Source organism: Oryzias latipes, chromosome 20, assembly GCF_002234675.1.
Source record: "Oryzias latipes chromosome 20, ASM223467v1".
In the NCBI taxonomy this organism is placed as follows: domain Eukaryota; kingdom Metazoa; phylum Chordata; class Actinopteri; order Beloniformes; family Adrianichthyidae; genus Oryzias; species Oryzias latipes.
The window spans coordinates 16358300-16379584 of record NC_019878.2 but is presented as its reverse complement, the minus strand read 5'-3'; the positions used below and the strand labels follow the sequence as shown (position 1 = coordinate 16379584).

Sequence of the window (21285 nt, the reverse complement as noted above, 5' to 3'; positions counted from 1 at the left end):
CATTTTAGAAGAGTTTAGAATCGGCAAGTAAACTTTTCCCCAAACGTCCTTGTTTTTGGTTATTACAGTGGTTTATTGTTGCTCAACTAGTCCCACATAAATAAATAATGATGAAGTGTTGTATAAGACAGAATTTTTGCTCCAAAACCAAACTTTTATGATCTTAGACATTTGAGCTCATCAAACCTTCCGTTTTGCTTTGCCTTCCCAAATCTTCTATGATATGATTTAGGATTGTGTTCACATCCTCGGCACTAGATGTCAGCCCTGTAACATCTCCCACATTATGAGCTCTAAAGCTCCTAGCTACAGCCACGCCATTCCAGCAGGGTCTTGGTGTCCTTCAGCTTTCAGCTCAACTTAACTGAGATCAACTATGCTGCAGATTTTCCGTTCTCAAACATCTTGGTGTTTTGTTGACCTGTCCTGCTTTGATTCATACCACCCCTTTTTCTAGCTGTCACCTTGACATTTACAAGTCATCTTCTCTTAAAATGCATCATACAAAAGCAGAAGTGGGCTGCATATGAAAAAGCAGTTCATTAGCTGCCTACGTCCAGCAGAATGGCTGTTTTCTCCCTGGGGAGCGGTTGAGGATTCTGGGAAACTCACCAACACTGCAACAGCTGCAGCTCCACATTAACCTGTTGACAAGACCCTCTCTCTTCCCTTTATCTCTTTCTCCATTAAAACTGTTTTTGTTAGTCTGTCCCTGCAGACCGCCTCAGCCTGGGTCTCAATCCATCTGTACTCACATCGTTTTGGGGTTTAACAGGAGGAAAGGAATTCTGGATCAAGAGATCACTGTTATCTGTTGGAGTGAGGGAGCATGGATACTCACAAGTGTTTTTATGTGCAACTGGGACTTACAAATCCGGTTTTTACACTCGACTTTAGATTTTTCCCCAAAGGCTTTTTTTTCTTTTAAATTTATATAGAAAAGAAAAAAACTTTAAATATTTTGTCATCATTTAAACCAAAACCTCATAATCATGAATGATACAAATGGAGTGGAAAGCACTTTGGATCTTAAAACTTTCAGTTTCTGCATGCATGACACTTTCTTTGTTTTGCATAAAACACCATGATAAGGAGAAGAAAATGCTTTCATCTGCTTAAAATTAAAATGTAGTTAATCTAACCTAATGTTCTGACGACTGTCTACCATAATATACAGCTTTTTATCATACGTCATGGCAAAAAAGGCATTGGTATCATCAAATTAGGCTCAACACAGAGGCATAGAGCGCCCCCTATCGATTGATCTATTCACATTGAGCCTGAAGGAGAGGCCTGTTTGTGATTCAGTTCCAAAATCCAAAGTTTAGACACACAAATAGCAGTTATTATTTTTTATTTGTTACAAAAAATAAATATATTGACACTAAATGTCAGTTTTGATGGTAGTATGACAAAGTAAGCGGGTGAAACAGTGATTAGAGAAAGTGTTCAGGAGAGCAGCTTATTTGTAAAGCTTTTTCAATCAAGAATGATCCTGAATAAACCTGGAAATTTTGTAAATCATCAAGATATTCTAATGTGTTGTGAACGTTTATGAAGAAAACTAATGAAAGTAACAGCATTTAAAATAAAAAAAGTTAAAAAGTGATGCATGCACAAGAATAATATTAAAACAAGGGTAACAGCTCTTTGGAGATGATCTTGTGGGATAGGCGCAGCACCTCTGGGGATCTATGCTGTTGCCCCGCAGAGTCTCACTGGAGTTGAAATGTCTTCTTCTGGTCGTCCAGTCATCATAAAAGGCCATGTCTGCAAAAACAAGTCATCAACGAGTTCATTGCAAATAAAATCAACTCATAAAACTGTTGGTGCTTTTGAGTTTTCTTTAAAAAAACGCAAACATATTACTGTAAATGACAGGACAAAAACACACCATTCGTAAATTGTTATTTACTTTAGTCAGCTCTAAAAAAGGTTTATAATAGAGTTTTAAAGTTGTTTCCTGCTGTCTTTCATGCCTTCTGGATTCATACCAGATTCACTGGATGCGCAAAGCTGCTCTCAAAGCGTCCATCCTGCAGTAGCTGTCTAAGGTGGGAAATGTAACTGGAGGCGAGCCGTAGAGTGTCCAGTTTGGACAGCTTGGTGTCCGCCGGGACCCAGGGCAGGCTGGTTTTCAGTCTGGAGAAGGCCTTGCTCAGCACTCTCATCCTCGCCCTCTCTCGCGCATTGGCCGCGTTTCTCTGCATCCGCCGCGTCTCCTTGTGATGCGCTCTGGAGAGCGCGCGGCGCTCCGGCTTGATCCTCCTTCCCACACTGTCACTGTCCAGCACCTCTTCGGAACGCCGGCTGGGGGGGAAGCGGGTAATTGTCTTCCTCGCTGGGCTCTTGCAAAGGACGGCAGTCCTCCTGTGACGCACTTCATCCGCATCACTCGCAACAGAGCCAGTGGACATGACCGCTCCAGCTGCGCCCTGAAGGCGCAGAGACTGAAAGTTTAAAGCCTCCTGCTGATAAGATCTTTATCACGGGTAAACAAGTCAACAGCTTCAAATTTAACTTGTGAACTTTTTGGCTGAAATCCTAAATATATTCGAATAAGATGAGCTCCTTCTTAAACATGCCCTCTTGGTTGGTAACTCCACTTATTTAAGTGCTCTTGATCTGGCACATGTACAGTTTTGGCTCTGAATTTGCCCTGCCCCTCTCTCCAAGCCTTCATGACCTCAGTAAGACCACAACTCAGCCTTCAGTTGTCCATCTCCATGCTGAATAATTGGTCTGAGCCCTGTCAATTACTGGCCTGTTTGGGACATAGACACATAAACTATAATATCACAGACACACGTGACTTTCAAGGTGAAAGAACCAAACTTCAAAAGGATAACTGGGCAGTAAAGACAGATGAAGCATTTTAGTCTTGCAGGAGGTTTTGTGATAGAAATGTCTTGGGGACCTTATCAAAAGTGTTTAATCCGCTGCTGGTTTCACAGAAGTATTGGGTTTCTGCAGATGGAGCAGACATTCACACGCAGTCTGGATGCAACAGCCCCAGCTGTTTTCAGTTCCCATGACATCTGGAGTGTTGGCATGACCAGGGCATGGCAGATGTGAGGAGGCCCCTCACTCTCATTGTGTAACAAAGATAATTTTATTCTTTTCATTCTGAGAAATAACAAGGCCCTTAGAAGAACCCAATGTAAGATTTTAAGAGTTTTTGTTAAAAGTTTGATTAACTGTCAGCAATAGGAGAAAAGCTGCTTTTCTGGTTGATCAGGGATCAGACAGTCCTCATTGGGAACCCTTGACCCTGTTTTCCCAGAGGACCTCCCATAAAACTGAGTGAGGGGCAAGATTGAAGACTTTCTCCAAATCCATAAAGCGCTTGTGGATTTGATGGAAACGCTCTTCTGAACCTTCAGGAACTCTGCATGAGAGCTGATTGCTGTTCTACTTTTGCAATGAGAACTGCACTGTTCCTCCTGAATCAGAGATTTTACAATCCAGTTCCTTGGAGCGCGTCCAAGCCACCTGCCCTTCGGAGGTATTCTGGGTGTGACCCACAAAGAAAAGGCCCCAGGACTCACTGGAGGGTCTTGGAAGGCCTGGGCAAATCTGGGAGTCCTTCCTCCATGTGTAACGGGAGGACGTTTCTGTGAAAAGGGAGGTCGGGCATCTGAGACCTGACTCCGGATGAGCAGAAGATGATGGATGGATGCTTCAAAATTTGGATAAATGTAAGTTTTCATGCCATTAAAAGCATATTGAAACAGTACTGTGATGCAGCTCCATCACAAAGTTTTTTCCTTCTGAGGAGACTCCAAGAAAACTCCAGATCTCTGCCTTTAATTGTCATTCCAAAATGTACAATAGGAATGGCATAAGATTATGAGAGAGGCTTGATCTTGCAGAATGCACACCTTTAGATATTTTTATTTTGTTTAGACTTTATGAGCAACATTTCTTTTGGCTGTTTAAAACAGGCTTTAGATCATTTTTTATTGTCCTGTAGGAAAAGTTAGGAAAGTGCTTCAACCAAGTTCACACTATGGATGAAGTTTTTTAGAAGGCTCCTGGACTTTCAGCATTTTCTTGAGTATGTCAGCAATCCATCCGATTTTTTAGGCAAGTCACCACCTCGAGTTGAACAGACCAACTGACATCTTTGAGGAGTGATAGCTAAGGGATTCTGTTCTTAGATTTATTACTTATTTGATAAACTGCCTTCTTTTTTTTAATGCAGCAAAATCCTGTTGCTGCATGTCACACATTTCAACCTGCTCCTTCATTCACTGTCAGCACGAAAGAAGCGGAGATACTGCCCTCGTTCATCATTCTGTACATGTCGCTCTTTGAGTCCAGAACAAAAATATTGTCTAAAACAGCACGGTTATTGATAGTTTTATGGTTGCTGCATTTGCCCCAAGGGTAATTAAATTCCAGGCCAACAGCAGTAAATAACACTTTAAGCTTGACATGAAGAGCGAGCCAGCATTTGTCTATCAGCAAAGACTTTCAGGGGTCCTGAACTCTATTAGAGGCCTGCGCTGGAGGAGCAGGGGGACAGGTGCAGCCTCATGATGTCACAAGCTGCACTTTCCCTTCCGAACTCTCACGATTCCCATGAATCCACTCGTGCCTGCAGCACGTTAAGCTCTTTGGAGGACACATGTAAAGAGGCCAGTGCACAAGTCAGAGGCAGCATCTGTTAGGATCTGGAGTCTATCTCTGAAATTATTGCTGAATTATTCATCATTATTATGGCATTATTCATGACAAAACACAATAATGTGAAGAAGAAAACATGTCGTTTGCTTCATGCTCAAGCAAATAAGAAAATTCTTTAATTTGTGAACTTAATGTAGGCAGTTTAGTTTCAATTGCACAATGGGATTATATGGATTAAAATCACAATTTATTGTGCCTTTTTTGGTTTAATGTCTTTTTGCATTTGTTTGTGTGGTGCAAAGAGACCACAGTCGATGTCAACTGGGACCTTCAAAGTAAATGAAACAAAGTAAAAAAAAAAAAAAAAGAAAAGGCATTTGAAATATAAGAATAAAAACTGTAATGGATGAGTTTAAAGTCATCTTGTTTCATCAGCAGGGATACATTTTATTTGGTGAAGTGAATCAATTTGCTTCAAAGGGTCCAGCAGGGCAGAAGGCACATAAAGCATCACAACAGTTTGCAAGAAAGGCAACACTGAGTGCATCATAAAAACTAACATTCATTCACAAATTAACATCCAGTTCAACAAAAATCTATCTTCTTGTTTGGCTAACAATAACTCATTTGACACATAAATTACCAAGCAGCAATATTTAACCTTCAATCACAGTTTCAACAGCTTCTTTGTATGCCCCCCTCCCCTCTTTGTATTTTATTTTTCTAGGCTCATTTAAACTCCAGATGGTTTGTTTGTTTGTTTTTTCTTGCCAAAACTGTAATTGAATTACAGGTAATCTCCAGAAAGAAGACCCCCCCCCCCAATTGTTGCATGAAGAAAGTGAGTGTTTACAGCCTGATGAAGCACAGCTTGTTGGTTATAAGTTTTCACATTAAAATGCACAAGGTGCAAAGCCTGCAGACTAGCTTTTGTGGACATGCTGAAGAACCATGAAATGCTTTAAATGACTGCAGTGATTACTCATTGTCACCCGCACTACAGCGATATTTTCAGGAAAATGAACCAGAGGCGTTGTGTAAGTGGTGAATTCAGGTGATATTTCTTCATTAAATCAAGTGCATACATGCTTTTATTCGAACCCTAGTGTAAAGGGATGTCCGCCCTGTGTAAAACCTTTTCCAAAGGTTTTTGTTGAGTCCTCTTCATTTGCGCTTTGCCTCGATGGCTTTAATCAGGGGGACCCACCGGGACGTGGTGCGACCTCGTGTTTTGCTTTGAGCCAGGTTTGGCCACATGGTGCCCCTGATGTTCACCGGGCCGTCGTACTCGTCCGCCTCCGAGGTGATCTCCATCTTCTTGATGATGAGCTTTAGGAGGCCGTGCTGCTTCTCCAGGATGCTTGACATCTCTTTCATTCTGCAGGAAAATATAATTCCATGCTGTTTGTACACCTTCTGGGGGAAATTTAGGCAGGTTTTTTTCACCCAGTACTAATTAATATTTCTTGTGGAATTTTTGATAGTGCTGTTAAGTCACCACTAGGTGCTGCTCAAAGATAAAAAAAAAAGTTTACTCAGCTTATTAGTAGTTACCACCCAAACTTCATACATGAATTTAGGTTTCAGAGCTTATTTTAAACATTTCCAATATCTTGAAAAAGCTGTACATATTATTTGAAGACTTGCAAGCTAACCAGAGTCTTGTGAAAGTCTATGCCATGCAAATTCACCTGATCTTCTGCTTCTTCAGTTCATTCTCTATGACAGGGCAGTTCTGTGATTTGGACTGCAGACGACTCCAGACCTCATTTTTCTCCTCTTCACCTGAGAACAGGTGTGTTAAAAAGTGCTGAAAGACAGCAGAAAAAGGGGGAAAAAGCTTCAACAAAAGAAGATCCGAATTAGAAGAAACTGTAATAGCGTTCATATTTAGTGCTAAGCATTTACCCTGGAACACTTGCGATTGGGATAGATGATGATGGAGGGTTTGTCAACCCGTTTCATGAACCAGTATGGAAGCTTATCTTCCAGAGATGTGTGAAGGTCAATCTGAGTTTAGAGGCAAAGGTTACAAAGTGCAAACTTACTAACAGATTGCTGGCGACCAGGACGGGCTGGCTCCATACTCACCTGCATGGCTATCCGTTTCAAAGAGGCATTTCTTTGAACCTCAGCAATGTCTCCAACCGCCAAACCAATCTACATCCCCCCAAATAAGACAATAATTGTTTTTTGCCCAAAGAATATTAAAATAAATCTCCGGTTTTCCGTTATTACAAAAATAAACTACGTAAAGGACATGCTTACCATCAAGTTCACCAGCAGGATTGGCATGAGCATCACAAATTGCACAAAGATGAAATATGTCAAGATTCCAAATGGCAGCTCATTTTTCAGAAAAGCATCCAGAATGTTGTTCTGGTAGTTCAGTTCCCCAACCATCATCACAAATGTTTGGATCACGGAGAGTGGAACAGTCTCAAACTGACTCTAAAGATAGAGACAAATAAATGTGAATGTTTGTGGTTAAACAACTGAGGTGAACAAGAGTTAAATAAAATCGGGATGAATTGAACCTAAGTTTATTAAATAAAGGTTCACATTTTGGTTTAATGGATTTTAAAGTTTAATTTTCACTGATTTAAAGGTACTATAATTGAAATAAATGTCTGTGTTACCTGGTTGAGCATAAGAGCATGGAAAGCCAGACTGAAGGCCAACATCAGGAAGAAAAACAGCATCACGATGCGGACCAGCGTCCTCATGATCTCCCCAAACATCACCACAAAGATGCCGACGTTCTCAAACCTGGAATGGCAGGTGACCAGAGACACCAGTTAACAGCACAACTCACCCATGACATGAAACAGTGTAGCTACCAAAGCAAACTCTACCTCTGGAGATAAAGAAGAAAACCAATCCAGTAATGCAAGACAGCCAATGCCCCTGCCTGCCAGTGCAGCGAGCCCTCTGCATTGATCATGAGTGGGATGATGAACAGCAGAGAGTAGACGGCTGAGGCCCAGTCGTTATGGTTGGAGTGATCCCTGAAGTAATTCCAGCGCTTTTGAAGAGTAAGAAAAACAAAAACAAAATGATAAAAAAATATTGACCTCTTTTTAATTCATGTATGAGGAATTCTTCTGGTTCATGAAGATGCCGCGAAGGCATAGAGCAGCTGCCCTGGTCATATGTGCACGCAGTGACCGCCGGGAATGGTGAGGAATTTCTCTGGACATAAACAATGTGGAGATCTGCTGACTGCTCCCCAGAAGAAGAGAGATCGACAAACCAGCGATCCTCTTAAAGTTTGTTAATCGGAAAAACAAAGCAACTTTATTGAAGCAAAGAAGAAATCTGAAGGGAACCAATGTTTTCATGAATGATAACCTGACTAAAAGAAAAGTCTACATTGCCAGAAGGGCACGTTATTTAAAAAAATATGTAAAAATTCATAGCTCTTGTTAAATAATCAATGTTTCAAAACTTTTAAAACTCATATTATTTGGTGATGACACAAATGTATCTATTCTACATACAATTAAAGGGAACTTATCAATGTGGAAAACATAAAATCATGGATGGATTACAACAAGTCATCTTTGACCCTAGATAAAACCGAATTGATGCTTTTTGCTAATAAATAATGTCTCAATGTGTTACAGAAATCAATCAATCAATGATTTGAGACTGGCTCTCAGTACCTGCTGTGATAACTGTACGATTTCTTTTCCTATGGAATAGATGTTCATGATCAGGACCATCACCATGGAAAAGGACTTGAACACAGTTTGCTGCAAAACAGAACACACATTTATCAAATCTGAAGGAAGATTGCATCAAAAAGCCATTCCATACTGTACCTCAGTAAAAGAGACGGGCACCATGTTGATGACATGGTCACCTGTGTCAGTGGTGTTCATAGAAGGTCTGAGAGACACGATCAGGTGGGTCAGGGGTAGCAATCCCAACAGGTACAAAAACATGTTGAGGGCATGAGCTTTGCTCCCGTATGCAACCCTGCATAAGCAGAAGAAAGAAGTGAAGCAGAAAACCTTCTATGCTGCAAAACTGAGCTTTTAGAGCTTTAAGAAGGGATTTCTTCATTCAGGGCTACACACCACTTCATTGCCAGATATTTTTTGCAGACTGGGTGGTTAAGGAGCTCAATGCGATTGTACTTCACCATTGCCTGCAGAGAAAAAGGGAAAAGTTGTAAATATATATATATATTTAAAGCAACGTTTTTCAAATGTATCAGTTTAAATATTTCCAAATAATTGTGAGCAAATTAAATCTCATTAATACCCAAGTGTCTGTTTAGGAGATGCAACAAGCAGATTTTACAATAAATCTAATTTGTTTGGATTTGAATGAATGTTAGTAATTTTGCTTTTTGGCTGATTGTTTGAATTCTTTTCTCCACAACCGGTAAAACCATTTTTCACACAAAACTCAACTTAACCAAGCATGAAGGACAGAGCACTTAAAAAAAAATCCTATCTCTTCTGATTTGGCCAAAGATGGGGAATAGAATATTTGTGGTTTACATCAGAAGGATGTGGATTTTTTAAAAATAGCTTACGTTGACTGCAACCAATGGCTGAATCTTCAAGGACTCATCGCTCAACTTTTGGGGTGAAATAGGAGCCTGGAGCCATTGGAAATTATATTCAATCTACAAAGAATAAACAAATGTTTATCTTTTTTTTACCGCATAGATGATTTCAATGATGATAAAGTCATGATTGAACAGTCTATAGATAACTTACATGGTAGTCAGGGCTGTTGTGGTCATCATCAGACTCTCTCACACAGCAGTCCAGCAGATGCTGTGGAAGACAGTTGTGATGTGACAGGTTATGCAGCAGTTAAGATTTAGGTTTTTAAAGAATGCTTTTTTATTTTTTATTTTATGAATTCAGTGAAAAACCTTGTAGGTTTCAGGCAGAAACTCAATCATATCGAGTATGGGGCATCTCTGGCTGGTGCCGGGAGTGAACAGCTGCAAAGCCTCTTCACATCTGGAAGAAGAGAATCTCAAATTAGTCTCAAATCAAGAAAAAAAAACCTCAAATGTTAAAGAAATAAAGTTTTTGTAACTTCTGCAACTCGGATTTAAAAAAATTCCTGATGACAAACCCATGTCTCTGAACCTGACGTTTTTAGGTATTTGTCTTGTAACAAACCCACCTGTCACTGTCAACCACGGCATTGACCACATCCTTTCTTCCATTTTGCACAGCTTCATGGAGGAACGACGTGTGGTTCTTGTTCAAGACTAGCTCCGCCCCTTTGACCAGCATCAGCCTGACTGCTGCCACGTGTCCTGCTCTGGCAGCAATATGCAGCGCTGTGTTCTGATGTGGCAACAAGGCAAAAACAATTTAAAAAGTAATTGCAACTTCTTTCTTTTTTTTGTCTGCAGACATTTTTAAGAGGAGACAACCATGAATTCTTTCTGATCTATTTATGAACCATTGGGGCAGAACTGAAAGAGCAGCAGTTTTTACCCCATCCTCATCTGTTTTATCCAGTAATTTGAGATTGGCTGACAGCAGAATGGCCATAGTTTGAGTGTATCCTTCAGAAGCAGCATGATGCAGACAAGACCAGCCTTTGTAATCACTGTAAAAATGTGCAAAAATCATGTTTGTTTGATGTTATTTGCATATCAAGCCTTTAGGGTAAGAGATACAAACACTGGTCCCTTGTGTATGCAGCTACCTGTGAAAGAGAGCTCCCTTGCGCAGCAGCAGTTGAACCACTTTAGTGTGGCCCTCTTTGGAAGCTAAATGCAGAGGTGTCAGGCCCCGCTCATCTCCCTCATTCAGCAAGCGGGAGTCAGTGATGGTCTCTAATAATCTCTGACAGGTGTTGATGCGCCCGTACCTTTAAGAAGAGGAGGAAAGGTTGACACTTTTAATCATGGCTTCATTCCCTTTAATACACCCCAGGTAGACTTGCACGATACTGCGCCAGAACATTCATGAATCCACACATAAAAACAAGTTCCAACTTTTGTTCTCCAGTTACAACACAAACCTAAATATTGAAGAAAAAGCAGCAATGTTTCATCCAAGAAAGCACATTTTTGTTTTACAGTTTCTAGTATTATAGTGGAGTTTCAAGGCAAAAACGTATTAAAATGTAATTTTAATGAAAATGGCTTTGGTGTGAAGGGATTGTTCAATCTCCTGGAAGTCGTGACCCAGGTTGCTGGAACCTATTAGAAGAAATAAGTATAAATAACAGACTGTCTTAAAGATCACTTTGTCTTCAAAGCTTTTAAGAGGGTCAGCCGCTCTTTTTGCCTGCTTATTGTCAAAGTGTCAAAAAGAAATGAGGTTTCCAAAGGAGTAAAAGTATGACATCATAACACCATCTTCCTTTGCCCCCTTGCTCTGACAAAATGGGTGTACATGATGGAAAAATCAATAACAATAATGTTTAATGTTCTCTCCTTGCACTATTAGTAACGTTTCGTTACATGCGCTGGGCTAATTGAATTCTTTCTTGTGACAGCTCCTTAAGGACAACGTGTGATGTCGTTTCAATTAATTTCAAAAATGCTTCCAAGCCTGTGAATTTCTCCCAGGATTAAAACAACTGGACACTGCGTTGACAGTACTCATTTGTCATCGTCCAACTGGTGTTCATGTACAGGGGCTGCACTGGAAATTCTCTTTTTAGGTTGTCAGGTAATGAATCAGACTCTACAAGAAGCGTTTTTCTCCCTCCACTTATTGATTAGTGCAAGAATAGGGTGTAATCTATAACTTTCTGTTTCCTTTGAAAAGAAAAACATTCCACTTCTTGTGTAAAAAAAGTGAAAGTCATTGAAAAACCTTAATAGCTGTTTGAGGAAGGACTGATGAGATACTTGGTTAAATTAATGTGCTTTTTTTCCTTATATTTTTAGCTTAATCTATGTTAAGTAACCAATGAAAGGTGAAAAAAGTGCAATTTCTTTGTTGGCCTCAGGTTGTATGAATAAAATACGGGTGTATATGCTGCGACACTATAACAACATAAATAGGAAATGTAAAAAGAAATGTTTAATTATCAGTCGTTAGTGTCAAAATTACACAGCACGCTCATCTTTAGAGAAATTTCCAAAGTTGAAGTCACTTTTTTCGGTCAAATTCAGGTCAAATCATTGTTGTTTCATTCGATGGTGTGGAAATTCTTGCCCCTCGGGGACCAATCAAAACTTACTGGGCGGCAAAGTGCAGAGCAGACTTCTTGTCCTTGGACTTGCATGCGAGGCCAAGCTGCCCTGAGAGGCCCAGCATGTTCTTCACTGAGTCATGGATCCCCAGTCTGCAGGCATAATGGAGTGGGGTGCAGCCCTCATTATCTTCACAGCTCAGCAAGGCCTTCACACTGTTGCGCTACAGACAAATAATAATCATTTTTTGTTTTCAGCTGATTCTCTACCTGTAAAGGGTTAAAATAAAGTATTGACAAAAACACATTTACCCAGAGCTACATTATCATTTATTTTATTGACAGTGTCATGCAACAGCTTCAAATTTCTCCATAGAGGTTATTTTTAACAAAACATTTAATTGTAAAAAAATAAATATTTAGCCTGTAGACTTTTGAAAATGTGCAAAATACAATTCCTTTCTTCTTTTTTTAATCAAGGCAATTTGACTGACAAGTAACCTTTATTTATTCAGAAATAAGGCGTGAAACCTGTATTTTTTATATCGATGTTCCAAAGTCAAGGACAGTAACAGGAAGCAGGGCTCTATAACTTGACTTATTTTTACACTGGCCAATATGGCTGCTAGATTCCCAAACCTTGATATTTCCACTGGCCAAACTTATCTGGAAAAAATACATCAACTCTGTCATTTCAAAAGCGGTTCAGTTATTCATTCATGTTTTAATGAGCTTTGTTTTTTTAAATCTTATCAATAGAAACAGACAACAAAACATAATATTTCTTAATATTCAATTGGCTATCAATTTTAATAGAACTCTTTAAAAAATTATTTCATGACTTTTTATTTGCTTGTTTTTATTAATTTTACATTTCTGAAATTTAGAAATGCCACAATCCTCGTATGTTACACATATAAACTAAACCAACTAAAAGACTTTTCCTAACTGCCGATTGCTTAATTAGAAAATTTAACATTTATTTCACCAAATTTGTGTTTTTTTTAAATTGTTTTTTAGTATCATACAAATCAATCAAACCGAAACAAAACCGTGACCCATCGTGTTGCATCACTACTTGAACAGTTACATTTCAGCAATTTTATAATTTGAAAGACCTCAAAGTGGGGCAAACTGGAAAAAAAAAACAGGTACAATTGTTTTAACCATGTATTCATCTTAACTCTTCATTTAATTAAAAATTTCCAGAGTTCTAATCAGAGTTATTAATTTTCGTGCCTCAAAACTTGGACTGCTTCAATATTTTTTCTGTTTCCATTGTGTGTTTTCATGGACCATTTGTAACAATTTTTTCATTAGTTGATAATATTCTAGTGTAGCTGCAACAGTAAATTACTGTAAAGTATGTTCTTGTCTTGGTGCACTACAGCCACTTAGAACCAGAGAGCAGTTTTGACCTAAACGTCCTCTTCCTCTTCTAGCATTTCCTTTGTCAGTTTTTCCCCTCTCATTCGCTATCAGCTCCATTATTATACTGTTAAAATCTCTGATTTCACCGTCACTGTTCAACCACATTTTCATTTGATGTAACATGTCCCAAACGAGCCCACAAACCATCAAATGATTCAATCACAGTGAAGTCTGCATTGAAAACGTATTCAATTTCTTAAACCCAAAAGACAAGATAGATTTGATTTTTGTCTGTTGAATTGTAACATTATTTTTTTTGTACGTCTATGATTTTTATTAATTTTCTGTAGTTTTTTTTATTTTTACTTACTAAGTTTAGAGAAATAAATGACAATTTGTTTTAATAGAAAAATGATCAGATCTTTGTGCAGTTTTAGAAAATACCTGCAGTACTTCTTCTGGGATATTTTTCAGCCCCTTTGGTTGATGAATGGCCAGGTGAAGGAAGTTACAACCGCATTTGTCTTTCAAATTGACATTTGCCCCTAAAGAGACCAACAATATCACATAGTGTGTCAGTAACCAGAAATCTCAAACGTTGTTGTACTAAATGATGGCTCACCTTTTGACAAAAGCAGAGCTACGCATTTCCATGCTCCGCAGCTGGTAGCCAACAGCAGAGGAGTGTTGCCTTTACAGTCACAGCTGTTGAGATCTGCACCCTGATCAGAGAATACATTATTTTATTACTTTTTTGGGTGGATTGTTCGTTTGAATGTAATTTATCAAATTTCTTAGTAGATTTAAAACATTTGATTTGAAAAGGCCCAGAACACCCTGATTGATGCTGAGGTTTATCAAACCCTGGATAAGTAACAGATCCTCACGGAAAAATGTCGCTGGTAAAATTTCATTCAACAATTATCCATATCATTGCCTAAAATAATGTGAAAAATGTTGGAAACAGAAAATAGGCATTGTTAAATCCACTTAATTCAATTCAATTCAATTTATTTGTATAGCCCAAATTCACACAAACAGTCGTCTCGATGGGCTTCGTATCTGTAATGAAACATACATTTTGTTAGACTGTTTTGGGGCTCTTAGTACAAAACATGCGGCCATTAAATGCATTTTTAAAAAAAATTATATATAAAAAAAAAACAAATCTAAAAAATGATATAACAGTTCCAAAGTTAGCCATGGTTTTTTTTGTTCCATGTTTTGAGATTGACAAAAAAATATTGTAAGAAAACAGTTTTAAAAGTATTTTGAGAAAAAAATAAATGCAAGAGTTTTGAACACGGGAACCCGAAATGCGCATTTAAGTACGTTTACACAGACTTTTCATTGAAAGTGGGTGCACTTTTAGCATATCATTTGCCCGGTGTGAATGTAGCATTAGACATCACTATGTGTGTGGTTTTAAGATCCTTGTAATAAGTTTCACATTTGTAAAAAGCCAACAATCATAAACCTAAACACTCTAAGAAAAAATCTTTACTTTAGAACAGCAAATAGGACCAGCATGTCCTATTTAAAAAATCAAATTAGTCTTTTAGTATCCCACTCTTCATTTTCTGTACTAAGAATAAGATGGTTGGCAGATGACGCCACTGATTTATGGTAGCAGAGCTACCCACACAGAAATGTATTTCTTATTGCTCTGTTTGCGGACAGGAAATAAACTTGGACACCATCTCCCCCACCCCCCAGCAGCGCTGCTCCAATAAAACAGTCCACTTTGCGACAGATGGTGACAGACGGTCCATAAGCAAAGCAAGGCACCTTGAACATTTAATAAACCCAGCTGTGTATTTAAAATGGCAAACACGGAGTGATGTTAACAAAGAGGGGCCATATTAAGTTGTTGGTTGCATTTGTTGTAGCACCCTGAGAGGTATACAGAACAAGTCGCAGATGACTTAAAAATGTCTTCTTTTTTTTTTTTAATTTAGCTTTTGTAATCACAGAAATTATAATTGCTCCTAAATAACACACGTGCATTCATGCAGGTCATGTATGTTATGTGTGAGTCTTTATTTACCAAAGAAATGAGGTACTCCGCCAGCTCACTGTGGTCAAATATTGTAGCCCTGGAAAAGTAAACACAGTTGCTGTAAACTGGCGCTCATGCCTGTGAGAGCCACAGTCCTTAGTCATGATGTCAAATGTTGAGTAAGCATGACTTCACTCTAATTCTGCTTTGTCAGAGGATGATGTAAGAGCCGGATTTTCTCTTGTATGTGAATGTTTTATCTCCTGATTATTGTGTTTCTCTACAATGACAAATACAGGTTAGTCTGATGATGTAAAGTATTTTCAGAGGGCAGATCGGATGATTCCTTTAACTGAATGATTGTCTGCAAAAAAAAAAAAAAAATCATCCAGTAATTCTCCAGATTTGTGACCAGATACCATAAGAGACACGCCAGGCGTCAAAGATTTGATTTCTCACCAGCTGTTACAGAAAAAAAATAAGTAGAGATCTTTTGCATTATGTTATAATGGCCATCTGTGGAAGCTCAATAAGCTTTATGATTAAAAAAGTAGATGGATTCAGAGTTTTTATTGTGATGACATTGTTGAAAAGATTATTGTTTGAGGAAATCAGCTTAATTGCTACACCGCTACTGTGTTTGTGCAGGGAAACTGTTTTTGAAGTAGATAACGTTTATAATTTAACTTGATTATTATTGCAGTTTTTGTTACTTAGAGCTGTCTTATGTAGGTTACTGTTGACCACCACTAAGTAAGTCAATATATTTTGGTTAAATCAAAGAACTACCATTAGAAACTCTAAAATTAAAAAGCTAGTTATAGAACAGAAAGCTAAATTTCTTAACAAAGAAATCAGAACCTTGACATTCTATCACCTTCTTTACATGTTAAAAGTTAAAGTTGAGCTATGAGACTCTAGAGAAGAAATTGAGAATTAAAATCAATCCACAACATCTTTAGCCAAAACAACAACAAGTGTGACTCAGAAGGTTTCCAGATTTCTTGTATTTCTTTCAAGATAGTCAAGTATATATTAAATATGTGTACAAACAAATAAGTAAATGAGAATTAATGGCAAATCTATCCACATTTGCATTCCATAAAGTTCTGCCCACTGTTGTTTTACCACATCAAAAAAATCCAAAGGGAACATTAGTAGAACATTCTGCCACACTGTATGGTCACATGTCTTTGCTAAATTCAAAGTGTTCGCACACATTGGACTGGAATAATGGCTTGATCGTTTTTTGCTGTCATCACATGTATGTTGGTTTTTAAGTTAAAAAAGTTAGAGTAAAGTGTAACTACCGTGTCTCAATCTAAATGGTATTTTCCAAGATTGATTATAATCAATTTATTTCTTTTGAACTTATTTTGCAATGATTTGATCTGATTAACAGCTTAAATCAGACAGATCAATTTAGTTGTATAAATCAATTAATCAATTCATCTTTACACCCCTAATCTGCATTTACTGCTGTTAAAAAAATGCTGTTGATGAAGTTTGTTATAGTACCGCCATGAACAAAAATCTACATTCTCCCCTGATGATGTCAAAATTCCAGACTCCAATATTATTTTAAAATTCCTCTACCCTTTTTTCAGTTACTTTAATGCTCCTTTCTATTAATATTTTAAAGTCTGACATCACATCCTAATCGACAGTATACGCTGGAGTTGCCTCTATTCTTACAAGCAGAGTTCTTTGACAAACCCACCTGTGCAGAGGGGTTTGACACGCCCCGTCAGTGAGGTTGATGAAGTCTTCTACCTGGTCAACAGTGCTCAGCATCAATTTGACGACCTCAGTGGCACCTTGTGTGCAGGCTAAATGAAGCGGCGTGGATCGATCATTCTAGACAGCAAAATATCCAAAATATCATGTATGACAAGCTATGGCTGAATATCCACAGACTTTGGCCCATGCAAAGAGAGAGACGCACAGTTAAATAGAGCAGAAAATAAACACATTTATGGGAATTAGCATGTGTACTAGCATGTCATGCGGACTCACTTACTCACATACATATTCTACACCTCCCTAGTGCAATATTAGCAGAGCATCTCTCAGACTTACTGGCTGAATGCGGGGGGTGTAACACAAGCCTTTAATGAGATAACCAGGACTGGTAAGAAGAGACCAGCGATCGCTCCACTCAGCTCACAGTGTAAGTGGAGGCAATTTGTATCAATTTAGCCAACCAAAGCTATTACTGAACCCACTATTCCTGCTGTAGCTCTGGCCACTAGCCCAGGGCTAGACTTAACGATCACTCCCAGATGGGGATGATAAGACTGACGTGCTGCAGCGCAAAGACAGGGACCTTTTGTCAGGAAAAGGTGGAACAGGTGTAGGCAAATGAGACTGTGATTAAAGGAAACAATGCAAATCTGGCAACTGACAGCTGGTAGACAAATGGCTAAATTTATAATCTGCAGTGCCCCGGTATGTTTGTTTCCAAGTCACTAATACTGAGTATTAGGAAAACATAAGCAAATCAGTGTCTGCTCGCAGGCTTAGGAGTTAAAATGTTTGCATGAATCCTATGCACTCTGATGGAGGCTTTTTGATGCTGGTACCTGTTGCTGGTCGATTTTGGCCCCAGTAGCAATGCAGAGACGGATGGCCTCAATATTCCCACCACGTACAGCCAGATGGAGAGGGCTGCTATTGGACTTGTCCAAGTAGTTGATGTGTACTGCTGCAGGGTGGCCATGCTCCTCTCCTGCCAGCAGCAGAAAACTCAATAAATCCGGATATCCATATTATTCTGGATTAAAGTTAAGATCAGACTTTACTCGATCATAAAAACTATTTTGGTCATTCGTTACGTTGCATATAGAGCAAAATAAGGAATAGGTACTGTGTTGGAGGAGTTTTGTCTTCCAAAGACCAAACGGCTCAATTTGTTTTGCTTGATAACCAAGAAAACACTATTGCCTTCCTTAAAATACCCTTGTCACTCTAATTTTTGAGGATAATTCATTATGTTAGTCTCACCAGCCTTCAAAATGACTTCCATGGCTTTCTTTGCCCCTGCAAAGGCAGCAGCGTGCATGGGAAAATGGCCGAGCTTGTTCTGCTGGCAGAGCTTGGCTCCGTGTTTCAGCTTTGTTCGGGGACATGGACAGAGTCTCATCAGTTACAAAGATCAGTGGTTGTCAAGGTTAGGCCAGCTGAAAGACTTGTACGCACCAAAATAGTGAGAGCCTCACAGTTATTAATTGAGCAGGCCATCATCAGTGGGGTGTTTCCAAGGTCTCCCTGTAGATTGCAGTCTGTGGCATTGTAGGACAAAAGAAGCTGTAGGGCACAGAGGTAAAAACAGTGACTACCATCCATACATTGCAACTTCTAGTGTCATATCTGGATGTGTCAGTTTGTGGAAAAAAGCCAAATGTTGTGCTGACTTTTGTCTTTGAGCATAGAAGGAAAAGACCTTAAACTTTTATACGGTTTTTGGATAAAAATGTGACTTCTTTCTTTAGTTTTCCTCAAATCCTTTTGTTTCACAATGCTCCAATTAGAAACACCAAGCCTTGTTTATCTGTGGTGTACATGCATTTTTTTTAAAAAACACCATCCATTTCTTAACCCGTGATATCCCTTTCGGGGAGCTGCCGGAGCCAGTCCAGGCTACTGTTGAGCACACCCTGGACAGGTCCCCAGTCTCTCACAGGGCACTTTAAAGAACACATTTCTCCCTAATTAAATATTGAATAAGGAAATAGTGTGATAATACCAAATCACATAAACAGCAAGAAGTATACTTTGGGTGTGTTGCATAAAAACCAAAAGCAGCATTTTTAACCACTCCAGCCTTCCTACCTTCATCAGGTCGTTCTGTCTGAGGCTAACAGCCAAGTGTAAAGGGGACAACAGAGCAGTGTTGAGGACGTTGGGGTCAGCCCCCAGGTCTAAAAGAGCTCTGCAGCTCTCTGGTTTGTTCCTCTCCACTGCCCAGTGTAGGGGTACGTTACCCTGGTCATCACTGCAGTTCAGTTCTGGAAAAGAAAAATGCAAATTATTCTAGGTGCATGAAAAGATGACATGCAATAGTGCATCCTGTCTGAGTTTACCCTTTGGGTCCAGCACAGTGATGATGAACTGGATCAGGGTGACGTGGCCGCCTGCAGCAGCGTGATGCAGGGGACTGGCTCCGCATTCATCTTTCTCACTCAAAACCTCTGGGCTTTTCCTCACCAGGTTCTCCAGGTGAGCCAGGTCACCCTTCTCTGCCAGCTTCAAAGAAACATTGATTTAAAAAACAAAAACAAAGTCAAGATATTATCGTAAACTTACTAGATTCATTAGCTTGTGCATTTTGGATTTATATTGTTTAACCATTGCTGGTGTTCTGCTTCCTGAAATGACCGGGACATGTTTACTAAGATTAAAGGGAAACACAACAGTTTTACCTGTTGTCTTGATAGTGTATAGACTTGCACCCAATATTTCCAATGTAATTGTTTCTGCTTGTTTTCCTTTTATTTCGTCTGCAGCAGTCAATTTTATTTACGGTGAAAGATGACAAAATCAGACATATTTTAGTACAAAAAAAATCTATATTCATTGCAGATTTTACATTCGCAGTAAAATCTGCAAAGACAACATATATCATTTTGGAACGTAACTAAATTATTGACATTGATCATTTGACATAGAGTACTTCCAGTATCTCTTTTCCTCTGGTCATTTACTTTGGCTGAAAACTACAATAAAAACAAGTTATTTGTTGGTAAATTTTAAAATTTTTACTAGTTATTAACTTACTAGCAGTCCAGTGCCACGCTTTATATTTTTGCATCTTAATAATTGCCTCTTAATAAAAACAAGGCCCGGGTTTATTTATTCTCAAAGGTCAAAGTCATCACAACAGAAATAAAAAAGGAGCCGTTAAGGACTGTTCTTTAGTATGTACTCAAAAAAATTTTTTTGTTTATTTATTTAACCTACAGATAAAATATTTTTTCTGAATAAAATATGGAGCACAATATAGGTCTGCAACATTAAATTACATTAAACACTGAAGTTTCACAAAGTCTGCAGAAATTCTGTTAATTAAGTAACACACTAAATATCTGTTTGTTTTGACTCAATACAAGTATAAAACATTATATGAAACTTGAGCCTTTTTGATGAACATTGAGCTGATATTCTGGTGATGGTAAATGTTTTTAGATCAATGAAAATGAACAATTTCCCATGGCACACCTGACCGCTCTTACAGCACACTGGCTGAAAAACACTGCCTTGTTATTAAAAATTAAATACCACAGAAGCTGCCTTTTTAAAACCAAAGAGATGGATTTATGCAAACAAAAATATTTTTTGTCAAATTTTCTCTATTTGTAACTTCTGGACTGTTCATTTTAATGTCAGATAGTGTAACTTTTTTCATCACCTCTACTGCATTCAGGCTTGCCGGCGATGTGTCTTCATCCTCTATCACATATGTGTAACAACTGGTCTGTCGAGCCACATCCCTGCTGAAGTTCATCACTTAGCTGGTGATCTGTGGAAACAGGGCCTCAGCAGTAGTGCCAGCAATCCCAAAACTTCATGCCTTAAAAAAATCAGGAACTTAATAAAATAGAGAAAAGATTAAATGAATTGCATCATAACTTCGAACAAGCCCTTAAAGTCTCATCCCAAAGGTATGTCCTTACAATTAAAAGACATGGGCACAGATGAATTTGTACCTGGAAGGGCATTCAGATTCTCCGAGTGTTTTGGGGGGCTGAGGTCCTATCTTTTGAAGAAAGCAATTATGTTCCTTTCAGCTGGGGGGCAGCGTGTTTGAGTCCGTCCCAGGTGTCCTTGCCCGATCCTGGGTGAGCAAGATTGAGAGGGACCTTGTAATAGTGCTGCAAGAGGCCTTCAGTCAGTTCCAAAGGGCCCATAAACAAAGAAGGAAAAATTGTCTTGAATGACAACCATGCTAGGTGAGTCCAGGTCTCACCCGTAGGTGTGGAAAATTATGGAAATATTGTTTCCCCTTAACCCACAGCAAAGACTGAAGATATTTGGATCAGTGCTCCCGAAGATTGGTTCTAATGAGGATCTTTTTTTTCACCTCTGGATCCCTTAAAATAAGCATAGTGATTCTTAAATTAAAGCTATGAATATTAACTGTGGGCGAGCTGTGGTCA

General features: G+C 38.8%; 2 protein-coding genes across 2 annotated transcripts; both read right to left on the bottom strand.

Annotated features, from left to right (window-relative positions):
• Positions 1-1337: 1337 nt before the first annotated feature.
• msc (musculin) lies at positions 1338-2576 on the bottom strand. Its single transcript, XM_004081026.4, has 2 exons — positions 1995-2576; positions 1338-1770 (listed from the first exon to the last, which is right to left on the bottom strand). The coding sequence occupies exons 1-2, from the start codon at positions 2415-2417 to the stop codon at positions 1693-1695; spliced, it is 501 nt and encodes a 166-aa protein (XP_004081074.2). The 5' UTR covers positions 2418-2576; the 3' UTR covers positions 1338-1692.
• A 2476-nt stretch (positions 2577-5052) lies between these two features.
• Positions 5053-20995, bottom strand: trpa1 (transient receptor potential cation channel subfamily A member 1). The gene is made up of 28 exons (XM_023950382.1): positions 20836-20995; positions 20538-20648; positions 19213-19375; positions 18962-19137; positions 18329-18436; positions 18134-18242; positions 17713-17858; positions 16851-16987; positions 15179-15227; positions 13754-13853; positions 13576-13676; positions 11809-11984; positions 10318-10482; positions 10104-10218; positions 9784-9950; positions 9524-9614; positions 9363-9422; positions 9176-9268; positions 8712-8782; positions 8454-8610; positions 8295-8384; positions 7485-7654; positions 7269-7398; positions 6898-7080; positions 6721-6789; positions 6538-6639; positions 6321-6439; positions 5053-6007 (listed from the first exon to the last, which is right to left on the bottom strand). Exons 2-28 carry the CDS (start codon positions 20631-20633, stop codon positions 5794-5796), a joined length of 3357 nt encoding a protein of 1118 aa, XP_023806150.1. The 5' UTR covers positions 20634-20648; positions 20836-20995; the 3' UTR covers positions 5053-5793.
• Positions 20996-21285: the final 290 nt, after the last annotated feature.

What these genes read in the sequence shown, in the direction of transcription:
- trpa1 (XM_023950382.1), bottom strand. Translation starts at nt 20,633, where the DNA reads ATGAACTTCAGCAGGGATGTGGCTCGACAGACCAGTTGTTACACATAT. An exon ending in ATAAAACAGATGAGGATGGG is followed by an intron (nt 9,951 to 10,103) that starts GTAAAAACTGCT and finishes TTGCCACATCAG; the next exon opens with AACACAGCGCTGCATATTGC. An exon ending in GCCGTGGTTGACAGTGACAG is followed by an intron (nt 9,615 to 9,783) that starts GTGGGTTTGTTA and finishes CTCTTCTTCCAG; the next exon opens with ATGTGAAGAGGCTTTGCAGC.
- msc (XM_004081026.4), bottom strand. Translation starts at nt 2,417, where the DNA reads ATGTCCACTGGCTCTGTTGCGAGTGATGCGGATGAAGTGCGTCACAGG. An exon ending in TTGCGCATCCAGTGAATCTG is followed by an intron (nt 1,771 to 1,994) that starts GTATGAATCCAG and finishes TTGTTTTTGCAG; the next exon opens with ACATGGCCTTTTATGATGAC.